Here is a 23570-nt window from a genome sequence, read left to right as displayed (position 1 = left end):
TGAAAATGAACCAGAGCATGATTTAAGATGCAGATGAGAGTTAGAAGACACACCTAGACTGCTGCTAAGAAAAGATGGAAAATCTTAAGTCTTTCATAGGAGCCAAGAGACAAGAAGAATAGCCGAAGGGCTACTGTGGGAAACAGTTTAGGAAACTTACAGATAAAGTCATTCTGATTTGGACTTTGGAGAAATCCTAGGGAACTGACCTTATTATCTTGTGAATCTCAAGGAAGTAAAAAGGTCCTCGAGGATGTCAATGCTGCCACCTGTATATTACATCCATTTCTCCCTAGGGTGGTTAAAGCCTCCTGGGAAGTGTCCCACCAGTAGGTTCAAGCAGCAGTTAACTCATCTTTAACTGAAGGAGCCATCCTATCTGCCTTTAAGGAGGCAATGCTATGCCTCCGCCTCAGGAAACTATGATTGGAGCAGCAGCAGTGATAATATTTGATTGATTTCTAATCTTCTTTTTGGAAAAGGCTGTACAAAAGGCTGGTGATATGACCACTATGGAGTATCCTTAATTTCTCCTGAAATTAAAAATCTGCCTAAAATGACCATACCTTCACAGCTGCAGATGTTTGTCTACTTGTTTGATGCTGTTTCCAATAATTTTCTACATTGGGATGCATAACATATAACCCTCCAAAGCCTTGAATATACTTCTGAAACCCTTCATTCTGATAAATGATTGTAAAACTGTAATTTTTAGTAAGATTGTGTGGGAAATTAATCAATACATGAGAAATAAAATTGTACATAACAATTGTAACTTTGAACTGTCATTGAATGAATGGTCCTTAAGTAACAACTACCTATATACATATAACAAAGTACTTTGATTTACTTTTCACTTAAACTAAAACTACAAGGCATAAATAACATTTGGCATGGGGGGTGAGGGAGAGAATTTAACATTGGCATCTTTTTTTTAAGATGACATGTCTAGACTACTATCTGGAATATTTATATTCCAATTAGGTTTCTTGTATTCTATATTCTTCCTTCCAAAAGGTTCCGGATGACAATAACAGGATGATTATTATTAACTAAATGGAAGGTAGAGGGGGGATGGAAAAAATGTCCATTGCAATTTGGGAACCTCATGACTGAATATGGATCTGAACTGAATACATTTAATCCAGATACACTAGTCCAGGGGTGTCAAACTGGCGGCCCATTGGCCGGATGCATCATATACAGGCCACACCCACCCTGGCTCTGCAAAGGCAAAAAACATAGTGATATGTCATGTGACGTGATCGAGTTTAACACCCGTGCACTAATCAATTAATAATAGCTTTTACATATTTCCCCCCTTCCTTCTGTAAGCCTAATGTCACATTCCCATGCTTGCCTAAAGCAAATTTGGAAAGCCAATCAAGATATTCTACTTCTTGTCCTGTGATGCCTTCCATTATTGTGGCATTCACAGCAGGATATACTTAAATACTGAAAAAAAATTAAACTATTATACACAAAAATAATATAGATTAGTGACTGCTATAACTACACTCATTTATAGCACAGTGTAAATGTACTCATTCAGCTGTAAGTTCCAACAACCACTGAAAATATGGTTGTTAAGCAAAGACGCCTGCAGTACCTTGATTTCAAATATGCTGATAGATGTAGATAGATACAGATACAGCTGTATAATCAACACTGTTTAGTCACAATTGAAATAAAAATGTCAGTACTACTCTAACTGGCAAATGTTATAAGTAAGAGTTTAGCATAACAACAGAAAACCTACTTTCTCAGAAAGAAAACTGAAAGTTCCTGTCAAATGGACTGAAAGCCCCCAGAGCCAAAGTGTGGCAAACAACAACAGAACCATGTAGTCCTGGAACTGCTGGTTGTTCTGCAAGGCAGAGTGTAGGATGGAACCCTTTAATACCCTGAAGTACTGTGACGTACTATGTAATCAGAGTTTCAAATCCTATTAATAAAGAAACAAGCACCACACAAAACAGTGTACTGTGTCATATCTTATCAAACACCCTAAGCCAATATTCATTGTCTTTCTTGTGAAAAATATGGGTAATCCTTGATTTACGATCATAACTGAGCCCAAAATTTCTGTTGCTTAGCAAAACGGTTGCTAAGTAGTCTGCTCCATTTTTATGACCTTTTTGCCATGATTTTAAGCAAATCACTATAGCTGTCAAGTGAATCTGGCTTCCCCCATTGATTTTGCTTGTCAGAAGCTCCCTCAGATGGTTGCAAATGACAATCCCAGGACCCCACTATACTGCAATCATTGTAAACACATGCAGGTTGCCAAGCACCCAAAGTCAGATCACGTGACTTTGGGGATACTGCAATGATCATAAATATGAGAACTGGTCATAAGTCACTTTTTTCACTGCTCTTATAACTCTGAACGTCATTAAATGAATGGTTGCAGTCGAGGACTACCTATATGCCAACCTTACTTGATAACTGCTAGCACTTCCTTTAGCAACAATGGTATTTCCTGTACCTGTTATCAATTCATCACACGAGGTTGGTGGTATTTTGGCTGATTTCTCTCTTTATAGAATTGCTTCAACTCACTGATATACTTCCATTGATTCCTTGTTTTACATCATACAATCATTCATTAAAATCATAGCTTTGACTCTAAAACATGAATTGTCTGTTGCATAACCTACACTCATTTAAAGTTCAAGTCATAGATTTAACATTTTCCTATAGAATTTGCTGGTATAATCCAAAATCCAGCATTTCCTCAGTGACTGCAACCTGTCTAGATCCTTAGAGAACAAAGGGGCCCCCCACACGTGATATTCTCAATCCTTTGGAGTATTTTATTTTCTCTAATCTGATTGAGCCTACAGGATGAAAAGCTAAGATCTCAAACTGGGAGATAAGATCTCTCATATTTAGCCAAAATGAAACACTGAATTCTAACAAGATAACCTAATTCTAACCATTCAATGGCAAAGGACACAAACTCCAGAGCTGTTCAAAACACAAATAGCATCTGAAAATCCCAAAACAAAAATAAGCAAGATAGAAAAGGAGCATTGTCTTACCTGAACACCTTTTCTCAGCATGATGATGTAGAATCCACTGGATGTGTAATTTCAGCCTTCCTGCTCAGAAGAGACTAGGTCAGAACTTTGGCCACGCCTCCCTCTGGGTGTGTCTTCCCAGTTTTGACAAGGCGAAGCATCCCTGACGAAGTCTGGCGCAATGGCTCCAATCATCGTGATACCTGCCTAGACTACCCTAACGGGAGGGCGTGGATTGTACATCATCACGCTGAGAAAAGGCGTTCAGGTAAGACAACGCCCCTTCTCCAGCATGATGAGTGTAGAATCCCACATGATGGGATATACCATCATGTCCCTACCGGGGGGGGAGAAAGTCTAGGCTTCTGTCCCCTGAGAAGAAACGACCTGTTGTAGGACCAAACGCAGCGTCTGCCGCTGCAAACCTATCTATCCTATAATGCCTGACGAATGAGGAAGGGGAGGACTACGTCGCTGCCCTACAAATCTCGACTGAAGCTTGTGTGGACCAAGCTGCTGACGCAGAATCGCTGCGCGTTAAGTGAGCAGGAACTGGGAGCGACTGAGAAAGGTAAGCCCGAGCAATGCATGCTCTGATCCACCTACCAATGGTCGAAGAGGAGACCTTCTGACCCATGGCTGAGGACTGAAAGGACACGAACAAGGCCTCCGACTTGTGAAAGGTCGAAGTTTGCTTGACATAATGACGCAGAGCCCTGCGCACATCTAATTTATGCCACTGTCGTTCTAGACTGTGTGAAGGATTCGGACAGAAATTTGGAAGAACTAAGTCTTGGGACCTGTGAAACAAGGTATTGACCTTCGGAATGAAGGAAGGGTCCAATCTGAGGACCACCCTATCCTCGAAGAAGGTGCACAAATCACTCCTAACTGAAAGTGCAGCCAATTCCGATATCCTTCTAGCCGATGTTATGGCTACTAGAAATGCAACCTTCAAAGACAGAAAATGAAGAGAACAAGAACTGAGAGGTTCAAACGGAGGAGAGGTCAGAGCCTGTAACACCTTAGGCAGGTCCCAAGACAGATAGCGATGGACCGTGGGCGGTCTAGCGTTAATCGCCTCTTTGAGGAAAGCACTAACTGCTGGATGTTGCGACAAAGGAACCAAGTTGTTACAAGTAAGGACCGTTGACAGGGCCGCGACCTGCCTGCGGATGGTACTAGGTCAGTGGTTCTCAACCTGTGGGTCGGGACCCCATTTGGGGTCGAACAACCATTTCACGGGGGTTGCCAAACAACACAGTCCGCCATTTTTTTCCCCTTTTCCTTAGCTGTGCTACTCCCTTTTATTCTATTGGCTTTTGAAAGCCAATAGAATAGACTCTCTTGAATAGAGTCTAATTCTATTGGCTTTCAAAAGCCAATAGGATTGTCCAGGCTGTCTCTGCCCTGCTGAGCCCGCCAAAAGTCCCATTCTGCAAATGGTGCTGCAAGTTGTCTGCAGCGAAGGCGAGCTGTCTGGAAGTTTCCACCCCTCCCTGCTGAGCAACTACTAAAAATGTAAGTAAAAGAGGGCCAGGGGTGGGAGGCCGGCGGGCGCAGGGAGGGTTGCTGGCACGCGTGGGGCCTGGCAGGTGCCTTACCTCCCTTGGGCTGGGCCAGCTGGTGGCCCAGCCGGTGGTCGGCCTGCGCCATCTCTGCCGCTTGCCAGCTATGCCTCGGCCGGCGCAGGGGGCGGCACCACGCATGCGCGGCGCTCCTGGGCAGGGAAAGTCCTCGACTTACGACCGGTTGGGTAGTCCTCAACATACAACCAGTTGGGGTCACGGCATTAAAAAGGTTGAGAACCACTGTACTAGGTGATAAATCCTTATTCATACCTTCCAGCAGATAGTCCAAAATATTGGGAATTGTGACCGAGAGCGGCCTGAGATGTTGCTTAGTGCACCACATACAGAAGTTCCTCCACGCGGCATCATAAATCCTATTAATCGAGGGGCGCCTTGAGGCTTGAATCATCAAGATCACCCCAGACGAATAGGATTGCCTAGCTAAACTTGTCCGCCACGTTGTCCATCAGAATCAGGACGTGCTGTCCCATCACTAGAGAGGAAAACTGCCAGAGACCTAAGTGTATGGCCCTGAGTTCGAGCCAATTTATATTGTGAGCTAGGTCCAACTGGGACCACTGTCCCTGGGCCAGATGAATCTGAAGATGGGCACCCCAACTGAACAGACTGGCATCTGTAGTCAAGGTGAGTCTGAAAGGTTCCTTGAAGATGGTCCCCTTGGTCATTGCGGATGAAGCCCACCATAGGAGGGATAACAAAGTGTGGTGGGGAACCCTGACTTTAGTGTTGGAGGAACTGAGGTTGTTTCTGGAAGGGAAGGAGGAACCATTGGAGGCTTCTTGAGTGAAGCCTGGCCCACGGAACGATCCCCATGCAAGAAACCATCTTTCCCAAGAGTTGAGCCAGCTGTACCAGAGGCACTGCTTTGCCCCTCCGAACCTGATGCACCAGCTTTCGGATGCTGACCCGACGTTCCTGTGAAAGATAGACCTTGCAAAGGTCTGAATCTATGATAGCCCCAAGATGTAGGAGATGCTTTGTGGGGATCGTGTGGCCCTTTTTGAAGTTCACTGAGAACCCGTGAACCTGGAGTGTATGTACTGTGACTTCCAGGTCTGACTGGGCCAACTGGAAGGAACTGGACTGTGCTAGAATGTCATCTAGATAGCATTGCACACACACCGGCATCATCCTGAGGTGAGCCGCCAAGACTGCCAAAATTTTTGTGAAAACCCTTGGAGCTGAAGGTAGACCAAAGGGAAGGGCTCTGTATGGGTAATGCCGGTGCGCGTAACAAAACCGGAGGAATCTGCGGTGTTCCGGAAGTATCGAGATGTGTAAGTACGCCTCTGTCAGATCTATGAAGGAGAGCAAATCCTCTTTTCTGATACTGGCGAGGATGGACTTTAGGGTCTGCATCTTGAACCTTCTGTAGGTCAAGAAGAAGTTCAGACCCTTTAAGTCCAATATCACCCTCCATCCTCCTGAGGCTTTGGGGACCACAAATAGGATGGAGTAAAACCCCTTTTCTTCTTGATCCTGTGGCACTAGTTCTAAGGCTTTGATTTCTGACAGATGGGAGATGGCTGTGGCTACCAATTTTGCCTTGGTTGTGTTTCATGACATCGGACACTGTATGAAACGGTCTGGGGGAAGAGAGTAGAACTCTAGGGTGAGACCATACTTGACGGTTTCTCTGACCCGAGAGTCGGTGATGGTCGCCTCCCAAATGTTGCTGAACAGCGCCAGGCGACCCCCGATGGGAGAGCCCTCCTTGGCGTCACTTGGACCGCCTATACAGGTGGCCACGCGAGGGATGTTTGGATTTGAATTGGCCTTTGGCTCCCATGCTCTGGCAGTCCTGTGGACAATCCTGCCAGGGTGGAAAGGATCACGAGCCTCTTGACCAATCCCAGGACTGTCCTGCCCGAAAGGGCTGCCTCCACTCCCAGGTACCACTGGGGCAGAAGGCCTGCCTACGGAAATCCTGCTGGGGCTGCCTATCCGACTGTTTGGAGGGGTGAGCCAGGATCTTGCGTTTATCCTTGCCCTCGATAATGTGCGGTTCGAGGATTGACCCGAACAACTGTGTACCGCTATATTTGGAAGTGGACAGATGCCACTTTGACTTCAAGTCCGTTCTCCACTGTTTCAGCCACAGTAACCTTCGAGAGGCTGCAATGGATCGTGCAGAGTACCTGGTCGAATGAAGAGAAGCATCTGCCATGTACTCTGAAGCGGCCATAGCTTCCCTAGTGTCTGATGTGTCCGAACCTGATCTGGAGGAACAATTGCCTGCAGTTTGCGAAGCCACATGATTGAAGACCTGGCGAGGAAAGAGGATGAAGTGGTAGCCTTGATCACCCATGCCGAAGCCTGATGCGCTCGGTGGAGGGAAAGTTCAAACGTCTTGTCCTCTGCCTTCAGGGCCTCAGCCATATCCCCTGGAATAGCAGAAGTGGAAAACAGAGAAGTCAGGGGCGTATCAACAGAAGGCACCTCCAAGAGGGAAGCAAATGAAGGAGAAACATTGAATAGTTTCTTCTCTGTACTATTAGGAGAGGGCAGAGTGGCCAGAGATGACCACTGTTTCTCCACTGTAGTACAGAAAACCTGTGGACAAGGAATCTGCTTGTCCTCCACAACCTGTTCAGCGAACAAAGGGTTAGACTCCTGACTGGTGGAGGTAGAGGGTTTCTCCTCCTGTACCGAAGTGAGGTTGACGGTGGTAATGGTCTTTATCAGTAGAGACCTGAAAAGAGAAGGATCAAAAAGCCCCAAAGTTGACGCCTGTTCGGGTGCTGCCTCCTCATCCTCTGACATGGGCATGTCAGCTATCTCCAGGTCAACAGACCCCTCCTCCTTTAGCCGGGAAGAAGTCTCAGAAACGCCTGAACCGGGGACTGTGGTACATCCCGTTTGCGAAGGAGATATAGAAGGAGGTGGTTGAAAAGGTCGTTGTCCCCTATTGCATAAATGCATTGTGCATGAAGGACTGAAACTGATCTGACTACAAGTCCCTTTGTTCCATAGAACTAGCCCCAGCCTCAGCTAGAATAAATGTGGCCTCAGGGCCTTGATGAGTGGATGATGATGAGGAGCAAGGGGGACCAACCTGCTCAGTTTCCCCCTGAGGATACCAAGCCCTTGGGACATCATGAGAAGGAGCAAATGGAGACTCAAATGGAGAAGTGTCCAATGGAGTGGGGGGAACCACTTCAGCTTCACTGGACCTGAGCCTTTGGGCTTTGGAGAATTCCTTTTCCAGCGCCAAATGTCTCCTCAAGGCCTCTCGCTCGGCTGATTTTGAGGGCTCCTTGGTAGAATTGTGTTTAGTCTTGGCCTCCCCCCCCCCGCATCCAAATCAGTACATCTGCACTTTGTTTGTACGGGGGGAATACCAGAGCCCTGTGATGCCTGGGGCGAGGAACTGTCTGTCACTGCAGTCTAAATAATCCAGGTAGGAGATATCCAGAAGTGGGGGGAACCCAAACACGCAGATCTGGTTGACAGAGATGGAAAACCGATCCTCGCTCTGCACAACAACAATGGCAAGGACAGCCAGACAGCTGCCTAGAACTGCCTGTCTAGGCCAGTGACAAATGCCACTTTCTATGTGGAACAGGTGGTCTAAAACAGTTCCCCTTCGCTCAACTCACACCAGAATAAGGATATGTGACAGAACCACCAATAAGTAATTCGAACAATAATTCCAATATAGGGCAGAATCAAATCTGTGATTCGTATGAAAACAAGCTGCAAAACTCCCCCCCCCCAGTTAAAGGCCTGGTAACACAGGCCAGTAGCAAATAAGGCAGGCCTCAATGTCTTTAAGAGGAACACGAAGTCCCCACAGATTGGCTTCCATGCCTAGAGACACTCTCAAAATGGCGGCTGCGTCTAAAGTCACACTCAAAATGGCGGCCGCCCACAATAACACTCTCAAAATGGTGACCGCATCCTGTGCACGTGGTCAAAATGGCAGCCGTGCCTGTTCAGAGCCTCCGAGAAGGCGAAAACACCAAAGGAAGGAATGGAGGGAATCAACCTCCCTGCTAGGGCAATAGCCTCAAGGAACAGCAATTTAAATAAGCACTCTCTCCCAGTCACGGAAAGGAACTTGCTATTAGTTGCGCAGCCTCCTCTGCGATCCGAGTCCTGCGGCCAAGAGGAGCCTTGTTGCAATGAAGCCAGAAAGGGAAGCCTCCGAATGGTCTGAGTCCCGAACGACTCTGATCTCCAAGGGCCAGCTGGTAGGCTGGTCCGCGCTCCGCTGTTCCGTCTGATCGGTGGTGGAAAAACCCCCGCTCGAACAAAAAAAAAAACCTGCAGCCTCCTTCACAGGCGCCTGGAAGGCTCAAAGCCAGAAGGCCCCTTTTCAATTTTGAATTTAAATCTCTGCCAATTCGATCCCAATTACAACAGAAACAAAAGAAACACTACACTTTAAATAACTACAGCTTGCCTCCAGAAGCAGTAAATGCTCCAACACTGGAAGTTTTTAAGAAGAGACTGGACAGCCATTTGTCCGAAATGGTGTAGTGTTTCCTGCCCAAGCAGGGGGTTGGACTAGATGACCTCCAAGGTCCCTTCCAACTTTACTATTATTATTATTATTATTATTAATTAGATTTAAATAGATTTAAATAGATGAAATTAACTTAGCCTAGTTAAGGAGCCAAAATTTCTGCGCCTTGCTGAGCACGAGACTAAGTCAAAACTGGGAAGACACACCCAGAGGGAGGCGTGGCCAAAGTTCTGACCTAGTCTCTTCTGAGCAAGAAGGCTGAAATTACCCATCTGGTGGATTCTACACTCATCATGCTGGAGAATGGTTCTGAGTAGAACACAAGATGCTACTAATATAGAAGCAACTCTGATGTAAGAGGTGCTAATCTGAATAAAACAAATCAAAAGTAATTTTACACAATATTTCTACCTGAAACTATTTACTTATTATTTCAAAAATAGACATTTTCAGCTGTCTCAATTTTCCTGGATTGCTCTTCTGCTTCCTGAAGATTCTAGTAGCTTACTTCTAAAGGTGTTTGGAAGTTGAAAAATACTCCATTTCTCATCTCAGTCTTGGTTCCGAACTTCTATTTCTGTAAACAGACAACACACCATTCTTCTATCTACAATAAAGATAGGATATTGGCAATTTATACAGTATGAGGGCCAGGACATTAAACTGTTCCTTTTGTAGATAGATTATATTGAATAGATACCATTCTATGTATATGTATGTTGAACTCACACTGACTATAACTGAATTTGGAATGGGAGCTTGCTTTCCCACTTACTACAATGACATTTCTCATTAAAGCAAACAAACAAACAAACAAAAAAACCACCCTCACTTTCAGTTCCATTGTGGACAAAACATTATTCCACAAGCCTGATGAATCATTCATATAGTCCTGCACAAATTAGAATGTGAACTATTTCCTCCTTGATATCCTTGATGCAAAACACTTGTCAACCCCAATACAGACAATGCAAAACTAAGTAACAGATCCTCTGCAACCTCTCAAGCTCTTATATGCTTTGCTGCTATAGTAATTTTTACTGGACATCTCTGGAAACATAAATATGTTTTGTTCATGTATACATTTTCTGCACGATGGATTGATGGAAGCTAAAGTCTATGGTAATAGTTTTACAGCCTTTTTCAGCCTCATGAGCATCAACAACCCTCCTCTAGCATCTTCAGCAATCTCTTTTGACTTGGGTATGCCTACATGTCTGCAGGCATAATGTACCTTTTCCAGCAAAGACACTGAATTTGATCAAGGTGCATAGTGGTTTGTTCAAATCCTGTGAAGATTAAGGAGATGGTTTTGAATACACATACACACACACACACACACACACACACACACACACACATTCACTTATCTGAGAAGAAAGCAGTCATCTCATTGGTTCTTAAGGACACAAGAAAAAAAGTTGAGAAAACCTCTCTCCTAATAAAATGAAAAATAAACTGGGTTCTAAGGTGAGAGCATTTCTAGACATTAGATTTTTGGAACTTTATCACTTGCTTTTTCAGTAAATCTTATTAAAATGATTCCGTGAGAATCCTGCTTTAAGTTGAGTTGGATCTCAATAGCTTGGTAATGTGTTCAATAAAGACATGACACAGTTGCATGTTGTTTGTTTAACCAGAATCTCTTTATCTATTAATAGAACTTAGATAAAGCTCTGATCACATTGTAGGTCATGGTACTGCAGGATTATGGATAATTCTAAAGGCTTCATAAACTTTCTCTCATCACTGTAGCAGCCTCTTTTTTACATTTTATTATGGTAGCATAAGAAGAAGCTATTAAAGCTGATCATCCACTAACCCTGCAGAAGTCACAGTATGTTGAAGTTCCTGTTTCTGACCACCTGCTGTAGCTAAAAGCATTGACTGAAAATAGAAACATAGTAATTAGTAGCAAGACAATAATCAAGGTGTAATAGATAATATAGTTTGCTGCAGAAGCATAACAAGAGCAAATTTTGTAGCAGTAGGTAGGCATTAGTGTTTAAGAATAAAAGCAAAAGAGAGGAATAGTAGTATGTTCGGAGAACATATAAATACCTAATATTCATGACTAAAGCATAAAAAAATAACATACTATAATTCATTATAATAGCTTTAAGAATTCATTTAATCTCACAACAAAATTACTAATAAATAATAAAATTAATCTATTGTCACAATTAACCCTTTAATTTTCATATATCAATACTGGCCTAGTTAATTTTTAGTCCCATCAGAAATAAAAATGATGATTCATATTTTCAAATCATGGCCATTTTTATTACTATCCTTTAACTGACTATACTGTTTGGAAATTTCCTAGAGTCATTCATGAGTGGGTGCAGTTGAAAACTGAATAATAGAAATAAAAATAAATAAATGCAGTTGTGTGGCATAGTAATATGGTTAAGTGAACAACCAGTATAATGACATATACTGAATTCATGCACTGCACCAAGGCATCATTGTTTAATAGCTTGCTTCGCTCATAATGCAGAGCCAAAGCAAACAAATCATATTATGCTTTACTGAAATATGTGAACCTAGTTCTAAACTGAAAAGGCCATATTTTGATTTTCCATATTTTTATTGATAGATTATAATCTGTGCTCGATATTCATCATTTGTAGACAACTTTGCAATTATTAAAAAGGTATCAGGTTGACAACTGCTATATTTATTTTATTTCTTCCACTAAATACTCTTTTTATGCTAAGAGGACAAAGGATACAAAGTCATGCATATTAAAAATATGCATGCTATTATAATGCACTAAAGATAGGTGATTCTGTGTCACTGCTTTGTCTAAGCCCAAGAACCCAGTTAAGGAAGATATGCCTTGCCCTAACAGAAAGTAATTTTCTACCTCCAGATGATACAGCAGAAATCAGCACAGGTCAATCCTAATTAACAGAGAATATTCTTGTGATTTTCAGCCAAACTAGCCATCTATACAAAAATAAAAAAATGTATTCTGAAGTCTATTAATTGAGAATGACCAATGCTGCCTCAAATCAGAAGTAAGTTAGTACAGTAATTCTTAAGGCAGAAAAAAATAGATATGTAAACAATTCAACTTAGTCTTCTTTCCCAGCATGTGGTCAACAGTATTGATTCATCAATTCAGATGGTTTGATACTTTACTGATCACTGAAAAGGAACTGAAAGGTTGCATAGACATCATGCAGTCATAAGGGCTATAAAACAATGTTGTTTATTAAATGTATTTTTATTTTATCACTGAATCAGATCAGCAGTTACAAACAATAGCAACATATTGCTACCATATTCTACTCCAACCCTTAAGAGCTTAACATTTACATTTAATGAAGCAAAATATATATGTCCAAAATGTACGTTTCTACTGACATTCCAACAGAATTTTCACAAAGAACATGAAAATACAGTATTATAGCTGCTTAATATCTTTAAAACAGCAGGAACATGTGATAACAATAACTTACAATGCCAAATAATTTGATTTCTTTACATTGTTTCAGTCAGTTTGCTCGTTAGCTACCTCTCCCAAATTTATGAAATAATTTTTATTTTATAATACAACAAAAATGGAATTACTCATTATGGCAACCCTTCTAATTCATAATTAGAGCTAGCTTTCTTTCCTCAGGGTTTTGTGGAAGAACAGGGTAGTTCACAGGGTGAAATAGGTTGGGGGCTTGTAGTCACCACAAGTTTGTGGTGGTGGGGGCACAGAGGGAGGCTCAGCCAATTTCACTGTATACATGTTATACTTTGATAATAAAGAGTTGTTTTTTATTATTATTATTATTATGTTGCCTACTTATTCGTAGCCAAAAAGTTAAGATGGTGATGGTGGAGCCCTATGAAAGGACTTGATAACTTGCCAAATCCAATCTAAATATCTGGCTGTGAAACCAGACATAATTTATCAAACTTGTATGCCACCCAACTCTCAATGATTCTAAAGTTGTCCTATCACACTTTGTCTCCAACTGCACATCTAGGAGATGAAGAGATTGGTTCACACAATCCACACATCTATTTTTGAAATTAATTCAGTGTGCAATATTAAATAAGAGATGTAAGAAAAACCAACATTATTATGTGAAATGAATATTGATTTACTGTAAATTAAAGTGTAAAATCATAATTAGTGAGTTCATACCTAGCCAGAGGTATGCATGCTCAGCTACTTTTTGTTTCCTTCACATGTTTTTTAAAGTCATTTAAGTTGAGATACAGACCTAGGTAGAAGTTTAACTAAACTTAGTGGAACTGACTTATGAATAGCATATAGGCAATCTTCACTTAATTACAGTAATTGAGACAGGCAACTCCATCACTAAGCAATGCAATTCTAAAGCATAATGTCATGTGACTGTGCTGACATACAATGGCAGTTGTGGCAGTTACAGAGGAAAAATTGTGGTATTTTAATGAATGGGATGGTTAACATAATATCTATTATAGGTAATTAAATAGCCAACTGTGGAAAGCAATCTCCTGGTTCTGAAACTTAAAAAAATGATGTGATTTTTAGAAATCTTTCATACCCCACATTGGGGGAAATTATTTTTAAAAAATCACATGAGACTTTACATAGAAGCTTTCATCAAAAGGAAAATACATTTCTCCTTAAAATATGTTTACATTTTACAAAAAAATATTTTTGATATTGCAGATTGTTTATGATCACTTGACCTACTTAGGATGCAACAGATTCCTGCAGATGCTGTAAGACCATATGTTGTCCAGGTAAAAAATTATTATAATTATGTGGTCATCATGACGATCACTTCAGACTACCCCAATGAATCCAGTGGTGTCAGATTTTGCAATACAATATGGTTAGAACTGTGTAATTGCTTTTCCCAACTGGGTTTCTCAAGCAATCTTTCCATGCATACATTTTGTTTAATGTTCTATTTTCAATCAATCCTTTCCCTCAATGTACCTTATAATAATTGAGAACATGAGATTACTATTCTGAAAGTAATTTCATCGGTACATTATTACTCTAGAAAAACCAGGAAATAGTATATTATCTGACACACGCATCAACAGTGAGACAAACATTTACTGTTTCTGGGTCCTATATCCTGTATCTCTTATGGTTTCTAACAAATTCTTGTTCAGCACCTTCATTTCTGCTGCCTTATGGCACATGGTGCATTCCTTATTTCCAAACTATAATAGGGCAACTGTTGTGCACAGTCGCTGAGTTATCTCAATTTTCTTAAAGGAAAGCAAGACTCATCAAATTAAGGCTACAAATAACTGACAAATAAAGATATCCACTATTGAAGACATTCGAAGCAGACAATGGCGAAAGACTTTTGTACTATTCCCAAGCAAACTACAGGGGAAATCAGGTAGTCAAACAAGAGTTGAATCTGACTTCAGGCAGTCTTTATCTAGAACAAACTTGGAAGTCAGCCTTGGATTTGCCAGTAATGGTGGGCTTGATCTCTATAGACTTCTGCAAATTTCTCTGGTACTTCCAAGTCCATAAAACAAAAGCTATTTCCAGAAAAGTAGATATAGTAGGACTCATTTTTACATTATCAAAACAGTCTGAAATCTATCTATATTCTCATCCATCCAATTCTCCTCCACAGGAATTGAGATGGACTTTAAGCTGAGAAATCCTTATTATTCTAAAACTGGAGGAATGTAATACAAGTAAAAATGGCTATATCAGTTAATTAAATATGATTTCCTGTGGCAACAATACAATCCTATTAATATGAAGTGGGCCCAATCTACAGAAGTCAACAAAGAGTTGTAGAACATTTAAAAGTGAAACTAACAAGTTCATTTAATACAAATAAAAGTTCATTTAATTCAAGTAAGTATCAAATGTTAGCATTCTCATATCCCATGCCAAGCACATAAAAAGCACAGCCTATCAGCATCCTTTCTGTGGTCTCCAGACCCCAACTGGGTGATGCCAAAATTTGGAGACCTTTATTATATTTCAGAGGGCTTGATTTGGTCTTAGGGGCAATAAGCCTTGCAAATACTTAAGGCACCTCCCACAGCCCTTAAAATTCCTTAAGCTGTCTCTTAAAATGGATCCTACTCTATCCAGTTTGGGAATATTACAATGATAGTAGTGCAATGCTGTTTTATGTCTACACATTACACTCTTGTATCTTTTTTCAACCTCTACCTTTTTGTGATCCCAGGTGATAAACAAAACCTGCCATCTTTTTATTGTTTAAATCTTACACAGAAGTCTTGGCTTTCTGCCCAGAATTTCTATGCATTATTATTATGAAAATAAATGTTCAAATAACATTTATATGAACATTAAGTATTTCCAGTTTGTTTTAGCTATTATAAGAGGAACAACCAAACAGTAAAGGACTGTCATCCATACATGGAATAAAAGAAACAAAACAACCAACTCAAACTTTAAAATCCAGCATGCAAAATGTAAAATACAGGCAATCAATGTAAAACATATTTTCTCCCCCATCTTTCAGATCACATATTGGCTGAAAATCTAGAATGTCTTGCTCTTTATCTACAAACCACATTCCTTTTGAAGTTAAACGGATTTTGCCTCTGGAAGAGTTTCTGATAGCCAAGAGCATTGTGTCTAGAGAAACCATTACTCTTCATTCTTCTTTGCAGAGGCTGCAGTGAGTGCAGACAAAGAGAAATCAATTCTTTGAAATCTATTTGGTTCATTCTTAAAAATATCAATACCTTTCTGAATAATATTTAGTGTAATAATTTTAAAAACTTGAGTATAAGAATATTCAACTGGGGAAAGGACTACAAATCAAAATAAAACTATTTTAAAAGCAACTGTTTGTCTACAGTATTTCAATTATTTTATCAATTGCTGACTCACTCTGGGAAAATTATATATGGGGAGAAGAAGAGACAATAGCAACCATACTTACTTCAGATTGTAATTCATTAGAACAATCTAACCACAAATAAGGAAATTAGATAACATATAAAGTTCCAATATATAGTGTGCAATAAATGCTAGGATTGCTAAAAACAGATACCCTTCGCTGAAACTTATTAGATAAATTAAATAATCTTTTTCAACATATTTTAGAGTTGCTAATTCATGTCTGTTTCCCTAATAAATCTTACACTGTGAACCATATTCATGGTTGGTTTGTCCTGCACTTATTCAAATCCAATTACCCACTAATTCTATTCAATCTGCAATCTGAAGCAACTTCAGAGACCTTATTTATTTCTAAAGTCCATCATCTGTTTCTCATTGCAACCTGTGCCCTCAAGTTTCAATACATATAGAAGCATCACATTTTCAAAAGTAAGAAACTTGCCATTAATCAGAGAGACTTTTAATAGTTTTAGCCAGGTTAGTAGGCAACAATAGTTCTTGCTTCATATAAAAGTTAATTTAAAGCCAATTTTTGCTATTTATGTACTCTTGGGGGCAAATATTATAAACAGAAAGGATTGATTTCTTTCAACAATAATTGTTTCAGTTATGCTATGTGATGTTAAATTTGTTTCTATGCACTAAAAATCTATGCATCTTTCCTGCCATAACTTCTTTTCCCTATAACTGTATTATTATTTTTTTACTTTACATGTGAAAGTATTAGCTAAGCCAAACTAGATCAGAATCATTGCTGTATTGGCAATAAGATATGGTGGGTATCCATACAACTTCTTTAGACAACGTTCTGATTAAAACAGTCTGGAACTCTTTAATTACACTGAGCCAGTGAGAGCAAAGCTATTTTTACAGTCAGCATTTCCTTTCCTTCTCACCATTGCTGCCACACACTTTCCCATTACATGCAACTATTCAAACCAGAACTGATAAATGGTGCTAGCATACTGTCAGTGATTCCAGGAAAGAGTGAACAGAGTTTGCTTGCTTAGAAAAATAAGCACCATCCACAGTGATGGCATATTTCACAGGAACACTGTAAAACTAAGGGTCAGTTCAACTCTTACTGCATTACTGCATCTCAAATGTTTTATCTCTCACTTTTAATAAATTCTGACATATTACCAGAAACAGTATGTGCAGATACAATGCCATATTTTACACAACTTGGATATTCAACTTCTCTTCCTTCATAAATCAAGCAACTATTAATAACGTGAAAGAGGCATTCCAGTCATATTTCTACTATCCCAAGTCTAACATCTTGCATCTTTGAGTGTGCCCGTGTTTATATAACACCATTTAAAAATACTTGCATGCATTACGACATTTCATTCTTGTTTTCCCCTATTGTACTGTTCCTATAACAACCTCCCAGTGAAAACTAATTATTCCTTTTTATTTCTGAGGCTGCTATGTGAAAGTGGCGTCCAACAGTAATTATTTAGATGAACCTCTATAGGAATGCCGCACAGAACAAAAACAAAACTAAGGATCAGGAAAATGTGAAAAAAATCTTACTCCTTGCTATGCATGATGGATTGACAGAGCAGCTCACTTTTGGAGGTCACAAGTTAGGCATCTCTGCCTGGCCTAGAAACAGAATGATTACTGGACAAGAGGATCCCAAGAGAAAAAAAATCGACGTCCGTTCCAGTGGGTAATCAGTAGCAGAGGCAGCGAGAGATCCGAGCAGAAAGTTTACCTGCAAGGTTACCTTCTGCCCAGATTACCCGCTCCTTCCCCTCCTCCTGTTTGGCCATGGAGGACCGACTATCCCAACCATCTGGAAAGCTTCTACGTAAATCGAGACTGGCAGGCCAACAGCAGAACTAGACACACCAGAAATATTTCCCCGCGGCTCCCCTGCGGGGGGAGGAGGGGGAACCGGAGTCTCGCAGCACGAAAGAAGGACAGAAAGTCGCCCGGGGAGAAGCCGGGCCCGGGTGTGGCGAGGGGAGGGAGCATCCCACCGAGGCGTGGCTGCAGGACGACAGGGGCGGAAGGGGGATCCGGAGAAGGCCTCCCCGGGGGAGAGGGGAGGAAAGGGGGGTGACGATTCGCCGAAAGGCACCCCGGTCTTCCCTCAGTCCCTCGCGAAAGCAAAGCCGCCCCTTCGCCCTCGCAGTCCCTCGACTGGCCGCGCGAAGAAACCCCCGGCTGGTGGCCGGCCGTAACTCAACCCGGCTGCACTTACGTTCTCCGTGTCCCGCTCGTTGACGGTGGGCAGTGGCGTGCGGGTGGACATCTTGCGCGTGCGGTTGCGCCGCCCTGCAAAGCCGGCCCGGGCCAAGACTGGGAAGGGCCGGCCCCACGACCGCCTACTGGCCTGGCCACGCTCTCTGCCTGCTTTTCCCGCTCCGGGCTCGCAGGCCTCTGCGGGGCGGCTTCTCCGCTGGAGCTCTGAGCGAGGCGAAGGCGGCCCCTCTTAGACTCCCAGAGTCTCTGCCATGGCTTCTGGGTCGGCTGCCCTCGCCGCCGCCCCCCTGGGCCGGGATCACGGCGGCGGCGGCGGCGACTCCTCCCGCTGCCGCCACTGCGCGCTCAGGTGAGTAGCCGGCGGAGCTGCGCAGGAGAGCCGGAGCTCTTCTCTCCCTGCATCCGGCGGCGGCTGCTCCTCCCCGTACCCCTCCTTCCTGAGCCGACACGAAGGGGACCGCGGCTGGCGCTGATCTGCCCGCGAAGGACGCGGAATCCCAAAAGCTGCCGGTCACGGCGGTGCGGAGAAAACGCTAGGGGCGCTTCAGCCGCGCGACTCTGCGGAGAGGCTCGCGCCTTCATTCATTGCTGAGTCTCCCTCCCGACTCCCGCCGCGCACGAACCCAAATCCACACCTCCCGCCCTTTCGGGCTCCTCCTCCTCCCGCTGCCGAATTCCGACGGAGAAGATCTTCCGTGAGCAAACGACGCGAAACGCACGTGGAGTTTGACCTGTACCGTGCTATATATTTTCCAAGTCGGTGGAAACGGGGAGATTCGTGTCTGTCTAGCAAGGATCCCTGCATGAAATCAGGCCCTTTCTCACCCCACTTCATTTTGTATGTTTTGGCTGACAGCCATCTCATTACATTGCAGGGAAAGATCTTTGGCTGCATTTTGCATCCATCGACTGTGAAACTCAGTGAAACCTACTCTGCTTCGATGGAAAAAGTTATTTAAAGCAAAGTTTTGCAATGGCGACCGGGAACAGGCAGAATTAGAGCAAATGGCATAGTCTTAATTCTGCCTTTTCAGAAGTTCAGACTGAATCTTCGTTGTTGAATTGGTGGAAAAGTTGAGATGAGCTGGATGTAAAAGAATGCAGAGTGGAAACTGCTATAACAATCATCAAACGGGGATGCCAAAAGTAAATAATAGTTGAGACATACCTATAATATGAAGTACAGTATATATAAGCATTGAATCCCTGTGTTAATTGCCACTTAAGAATATAGTCCATAGAAAAGGTTTTCAACATACATTTATGAAATGTAAACCTGGTATCAAAGGTGATAGTGAATTAAGTTTGAATTAAGCCCAATCTATTTGTTGAGAGAGCAGACAAATCTACCTAAAGCAGGATATGACAATGAATAGGTTTCTTAATAAGTTAGAGATTTTGTGAAGGCCATTACAGAGAACTACTGAGATTGATGGGAGAAAACACAATAGTCATTTTTGGGGAGAATTTATGTGATTAATGTCTTGCCTACAATGTTAATTTCAGTCAATACTAGTTTTGACATATATGCCATTTAAACAATGGCAGAAAAACATTAAATTTGCATAGCAGGAGGAGAAACCTCTAGTTAAATAGAAATATAATACAAGATGCAAAAGAAAGGAGAATTGAGCTTACCTGATTTGAAATTATATTTTTCAGCCTGCTGTTTGGTCTGGATGAAAAGAATGAAAGTTGCTAAGAAACAGGAGGCTTTTGGAGTTAGAAGGATATGATTTGAGTTTTACATAGCACGGATATCTACAGTATGATAAAGCAAAAGTTAATGTATATTTTAAGAATAATTTTATTAGATGTGCCATACTGCGCATATGGAACATTTAGGCTGCGTCTGAAAATGCCTTTGTCACTCTCAGCACAGGAAGCATTTTATAGAAGAATATGATTACTAAACATAAATGGTTGACTTGCTTCGATATATTAGAATTTTATCAAGGAGATTGTTGAATTGGAACAAGAGAAATACTGGCGGAATTAGGATATTCACATCTATGGTTTTGTATGTATAATTAGAAAAATTTAAAGTAGATAAAAGAATAGAAGAAAAAAGTGAAAGAAGTATGACAAAATGGGCAAAAATCTTCTGTTATAATACACGCTCAGTGGGAGAATATGTAATTGAATAAATTTTCTGATTGGAAACCTCTTATTGACATTTTGTGGCAAACAGAAAAAAAATCATGATATAATGGTTTTGAGAATTGGAATAAAAATAATAGATTATAAAGAAAGTGTACACAATGCTATAACCATAATGTAAGAGGTTACTTTATAACTTCTGTAAAAGAAAATTGGAAATTCTTTGATTTCTGCACTTTTCTCTTTGTTCTTTTCTTCCTTCTTTCATTCTTTTTTCATTCCTAATATTCTTGTTCATATTTATTCTGTATAGAAATTATAACAAAATTTTATTTTAAAAAAAGCACCGGGACTCTGGTAGAGCTAAGATGCTGCAAATAATAAATCCAACCCCGGTCTTCTGTGCCCCAAATACTTTTTAAGAAAAGAAAGCATCAAGATGTCAGTACTGATACCCAGCTTTTTGCAAAGCAAAGCAAAGCCTCTTTTCTGAGCACCAGAAGAAGACGTGAGAAGAAAAAGCAGGCTTCTGGAGTGGAAAGGACTACAAGTGGTGCAGAAAAACAAGATGTCAGTTGTGTGAAAACTATGCAGAACTAAAATAGCAGTGAAAAAAACAACAATTTGTATTAATGATAATAATTGAGTTTTTTTTATCTAGAAGTTCCATATGGGATTCTTCAACTACCATCTGCATGATGTATATAATAACAAAATTTACAGCACTATTCTAAAAAATTATGTAACCAGTTTTACACACTCTAGCATATAAACAAGAAGATATTTGCAGGTGCAAACAATTAAATCTTTATTCTCAGTCCAGTTCCATTGATATTTTCTGTTTTTTAGAAACCCCACATAGATTTCTCCATTTGTGATCATAGGAGCAAGCAGCTTAAACTAAAAGCCTTCCAAATGTTTCCAATGTCTTCAGTAAGCCTTGAAAAACTTGCTGATGGTTTATAACTGTATTTGATATTGAGGTGACCATATGCTGTCTCGGATTATCATCATACATAATGCTAGATTATATTTCTAGTAATCCAATAGCTCATTTTTATGTCTGTAGAACAGTACTAATTATATCTTCGGATAGATTGGTCCTAAGAAGGGCAATAGGGAGGGCTGTACGTGATAGGAAAAAGATTTAATTGGAATGCAACAGTCCATAAGAAATTATAAAGGCAACAGCTTTTCATGTGCTGGACTCCATTATCCCTGCCTAACTAAATAAGCTTAGCTAATAGGCTTTGTGATTCCTTGACAGGTTCACAAGCTGTGGTTTGTTTTAGGCAATTTTCTGAAGTTAGTAGTAACTCAATATAACAAAATCTTTGCATAGATTTGATAACATCTAGGATTTGAAGACAGAGTTCGCACAATATTTAAATTAACCATTTTATTTGTTTACTAATATCCTGCCATTTGTTCAAGAGCTCAAGATGGCATACAGAGGGCCTCCTCTCTTTTCTTCTCTACAATGAAAGCCCTGCAAGAAAAATTGAGCAGAGAGGGAGAATGACTATCCCAGAGTCATCTAGTGCAGTGGTTCTTAACCTGGGCGATATTGCCCCCCAGGGGGCGATTTCATTTTTCAGGGGGGCGATGGAACGAAAAGGGGCGACACGGGGGCGAAGGAACAAAAAGGGGGCGATATGGGGGCGATGGAGCGAGAAGTTTTGGGGATACTTTTGAGACTTTTTCGTACAGTGAATCGCTGTATATCTGTCGTACAAAAACATCAGATCACTCACTATTAGTGGATTGAATTGTGTTTTCAAATGTTCCTCCAGCTAGCTTCAGTACAGAACGCCGTACATATGTGAAGATGCATCGCTTATCTTCATGCGCATTGCACAGCAGCCCTACCCCATACAGTGGCGCACCATTGGCCAGATATGGGGAATGGGGAAAAGACAGGAAATAAATTATTTGCATCGATATGTCCTGATGACAATTTTAAAGAAAACAAAAAAAAGTGTTTGCATAAATTGAAGAATTATTTCCTATGTTGTGATTGAGAGGTTATGTTGGGGGAGGGGGGCGATGACAACTTCCTCATTGGCTCAAGGGGGCGATTCGTTCAAAAAGGTTAAGAACCGCTGATCTAGTGAGTTTCTTCAGCTGAGAGTAGAAGGGTAGCTGGACTTCCCTATTCCTAGATGAGCATCTTAACTTTATACTATACTGGATCTCTGTTATGGTTTAATATGCTGCATAAACCAGACCTATGTCAGATTGCAATTCATGGTAGGCATATAGATCAGATTTGGATTTTTTATGTAGTTAGGATCAACTTCTATTTTTTTTAAAAAAAAAAATTCTATAACATTTCTTGCTTTTAGACAGGAATATTTTGGAATCCCACATAGTACTGAAGTGATAATGGTGATTATTCTTTCCTGAAAACTCTGATTTATAGAGGGTAGAAACTCATCCTCGCTGTACTGAGCTATATAAAAAAACAATGAGAAACAATGAATATTGGCTAAATCACACTTTGTGCCATGTATTGTTTTGTTCCTAGTTTGTTAAATAATACATAATATCTGAATTCATGAAACCTAAGGCATAAACCTTGGTTCGCTACTAACAGTGCATAGTTTATACAATATAGTATCATACGTCAAAACCAAACAAACCTCATGATGCTGTAATGCAAGGATACTCTTTTTTGTGATGTTCAAACCATATTCTGATCATGGTTATTAAAAATTGATTACACCATGGGAAATGAAAACGATTATATAAGCACATCACACTTAAAAAGCATAAAGAATCACAAAGCTTCCCCCAACATCAGTTCCACTATAGACCCATCTACTTTGTAGCTTTCAGCCTCACAAACAAGTTTAATGTAGCCCTTTATCACCAAAAAGTTGTCCATCCCTGGTTTAGAATTACGTGTAAATTGAGTCACTGATAGGAAATAACTTCATACTTTGCACAGTGCTCTGTGTGGTGGAAGAATATAGCTACAACTATATCTGCATCCATAGTTCCACTAATATATATCTCTATATAAATCTGAGTATCTGTATCAGTACTGGTATCTGTATCTACCTCCTCATGCATACCTCTATTCATATCTTCTGTACTTCAATCTCTACATCATTATCTGCCTTGGTAAGGGCACACTTGGAATACTGCATCCAGTTTTGGTTGGCACAATGTAAAAAAGATGTTGAAACTCTAGAAAGAGTACAGAGAAGAGCAACAAAGATGATTAGTGACAGGAGGCTAAAGCATATAGAGAATGGTTGCTGGAATTGGGTATGTCTAATTTAATGAAGGATGAGGGGGGACATGAT

The 23570-nt window shown here is 40.9% G+C and overlaps 1 protein-coding gene and 1 long non-coding RNA gene across 7 annotated transcripts in view; one reads left to right on the top strand and one right to left on the bottom strand.

Annotated features, from left to right (window-relative positions):
* The window catches only part of MARK1 (microtubule affinity regulating kinase 1), an 81447-nt gene extending 61619 nt beyond the window's left edge, over positions 1–19828 (bottom strand). For all 6 annotated transcript variants that reach the window (XM_039341625.1, XM_039341630.1, XM_039341626.1 and 3 more), the window contains exon 1: positions 18158–19828. In XM_039341625.1, the coding sequence (XP_039197559.1) occupies positions 18158–18208 (51 nt within the window). In that variant the 5' untranslated portion in view covers positions 18209–19828. The remainder of the gene's footprint in view (positions 1–18157) is intronic.
* On the top strand, positions 19167–20318 carry LOC120307193. Its single transcript, XR_005556462.1, has 2 exons — positions 19167–19305; positions 19822–20318. It is a non-coding gene; the product is annotated as an uncharacterized LOC120307193 (long non-coding RNA).
* The last annotated feature ends 3252 nt before the right edge of the window (positions 20319–23570 follow it).

Source organism: Crotalus tigris, unplaced genomic scaffold (genome assembly GCF_016545835.1).
Source record: "Crotalus tigris isolate CLP2741 ecotype Arizona unplaced genomic scaffold, ASM1654583v1 scf7180000017771.5222438, whole genome shotgun sequence".
Lineage (NCBI taxonomy): Eukaryota > Metazoa > Chordata > Lepidosauria > Squamata > Viperidae > Crotalus > Crotalus tigris.
This window is presented reverse-complemented; position numbering and strand designations above follow the sequence as displayed.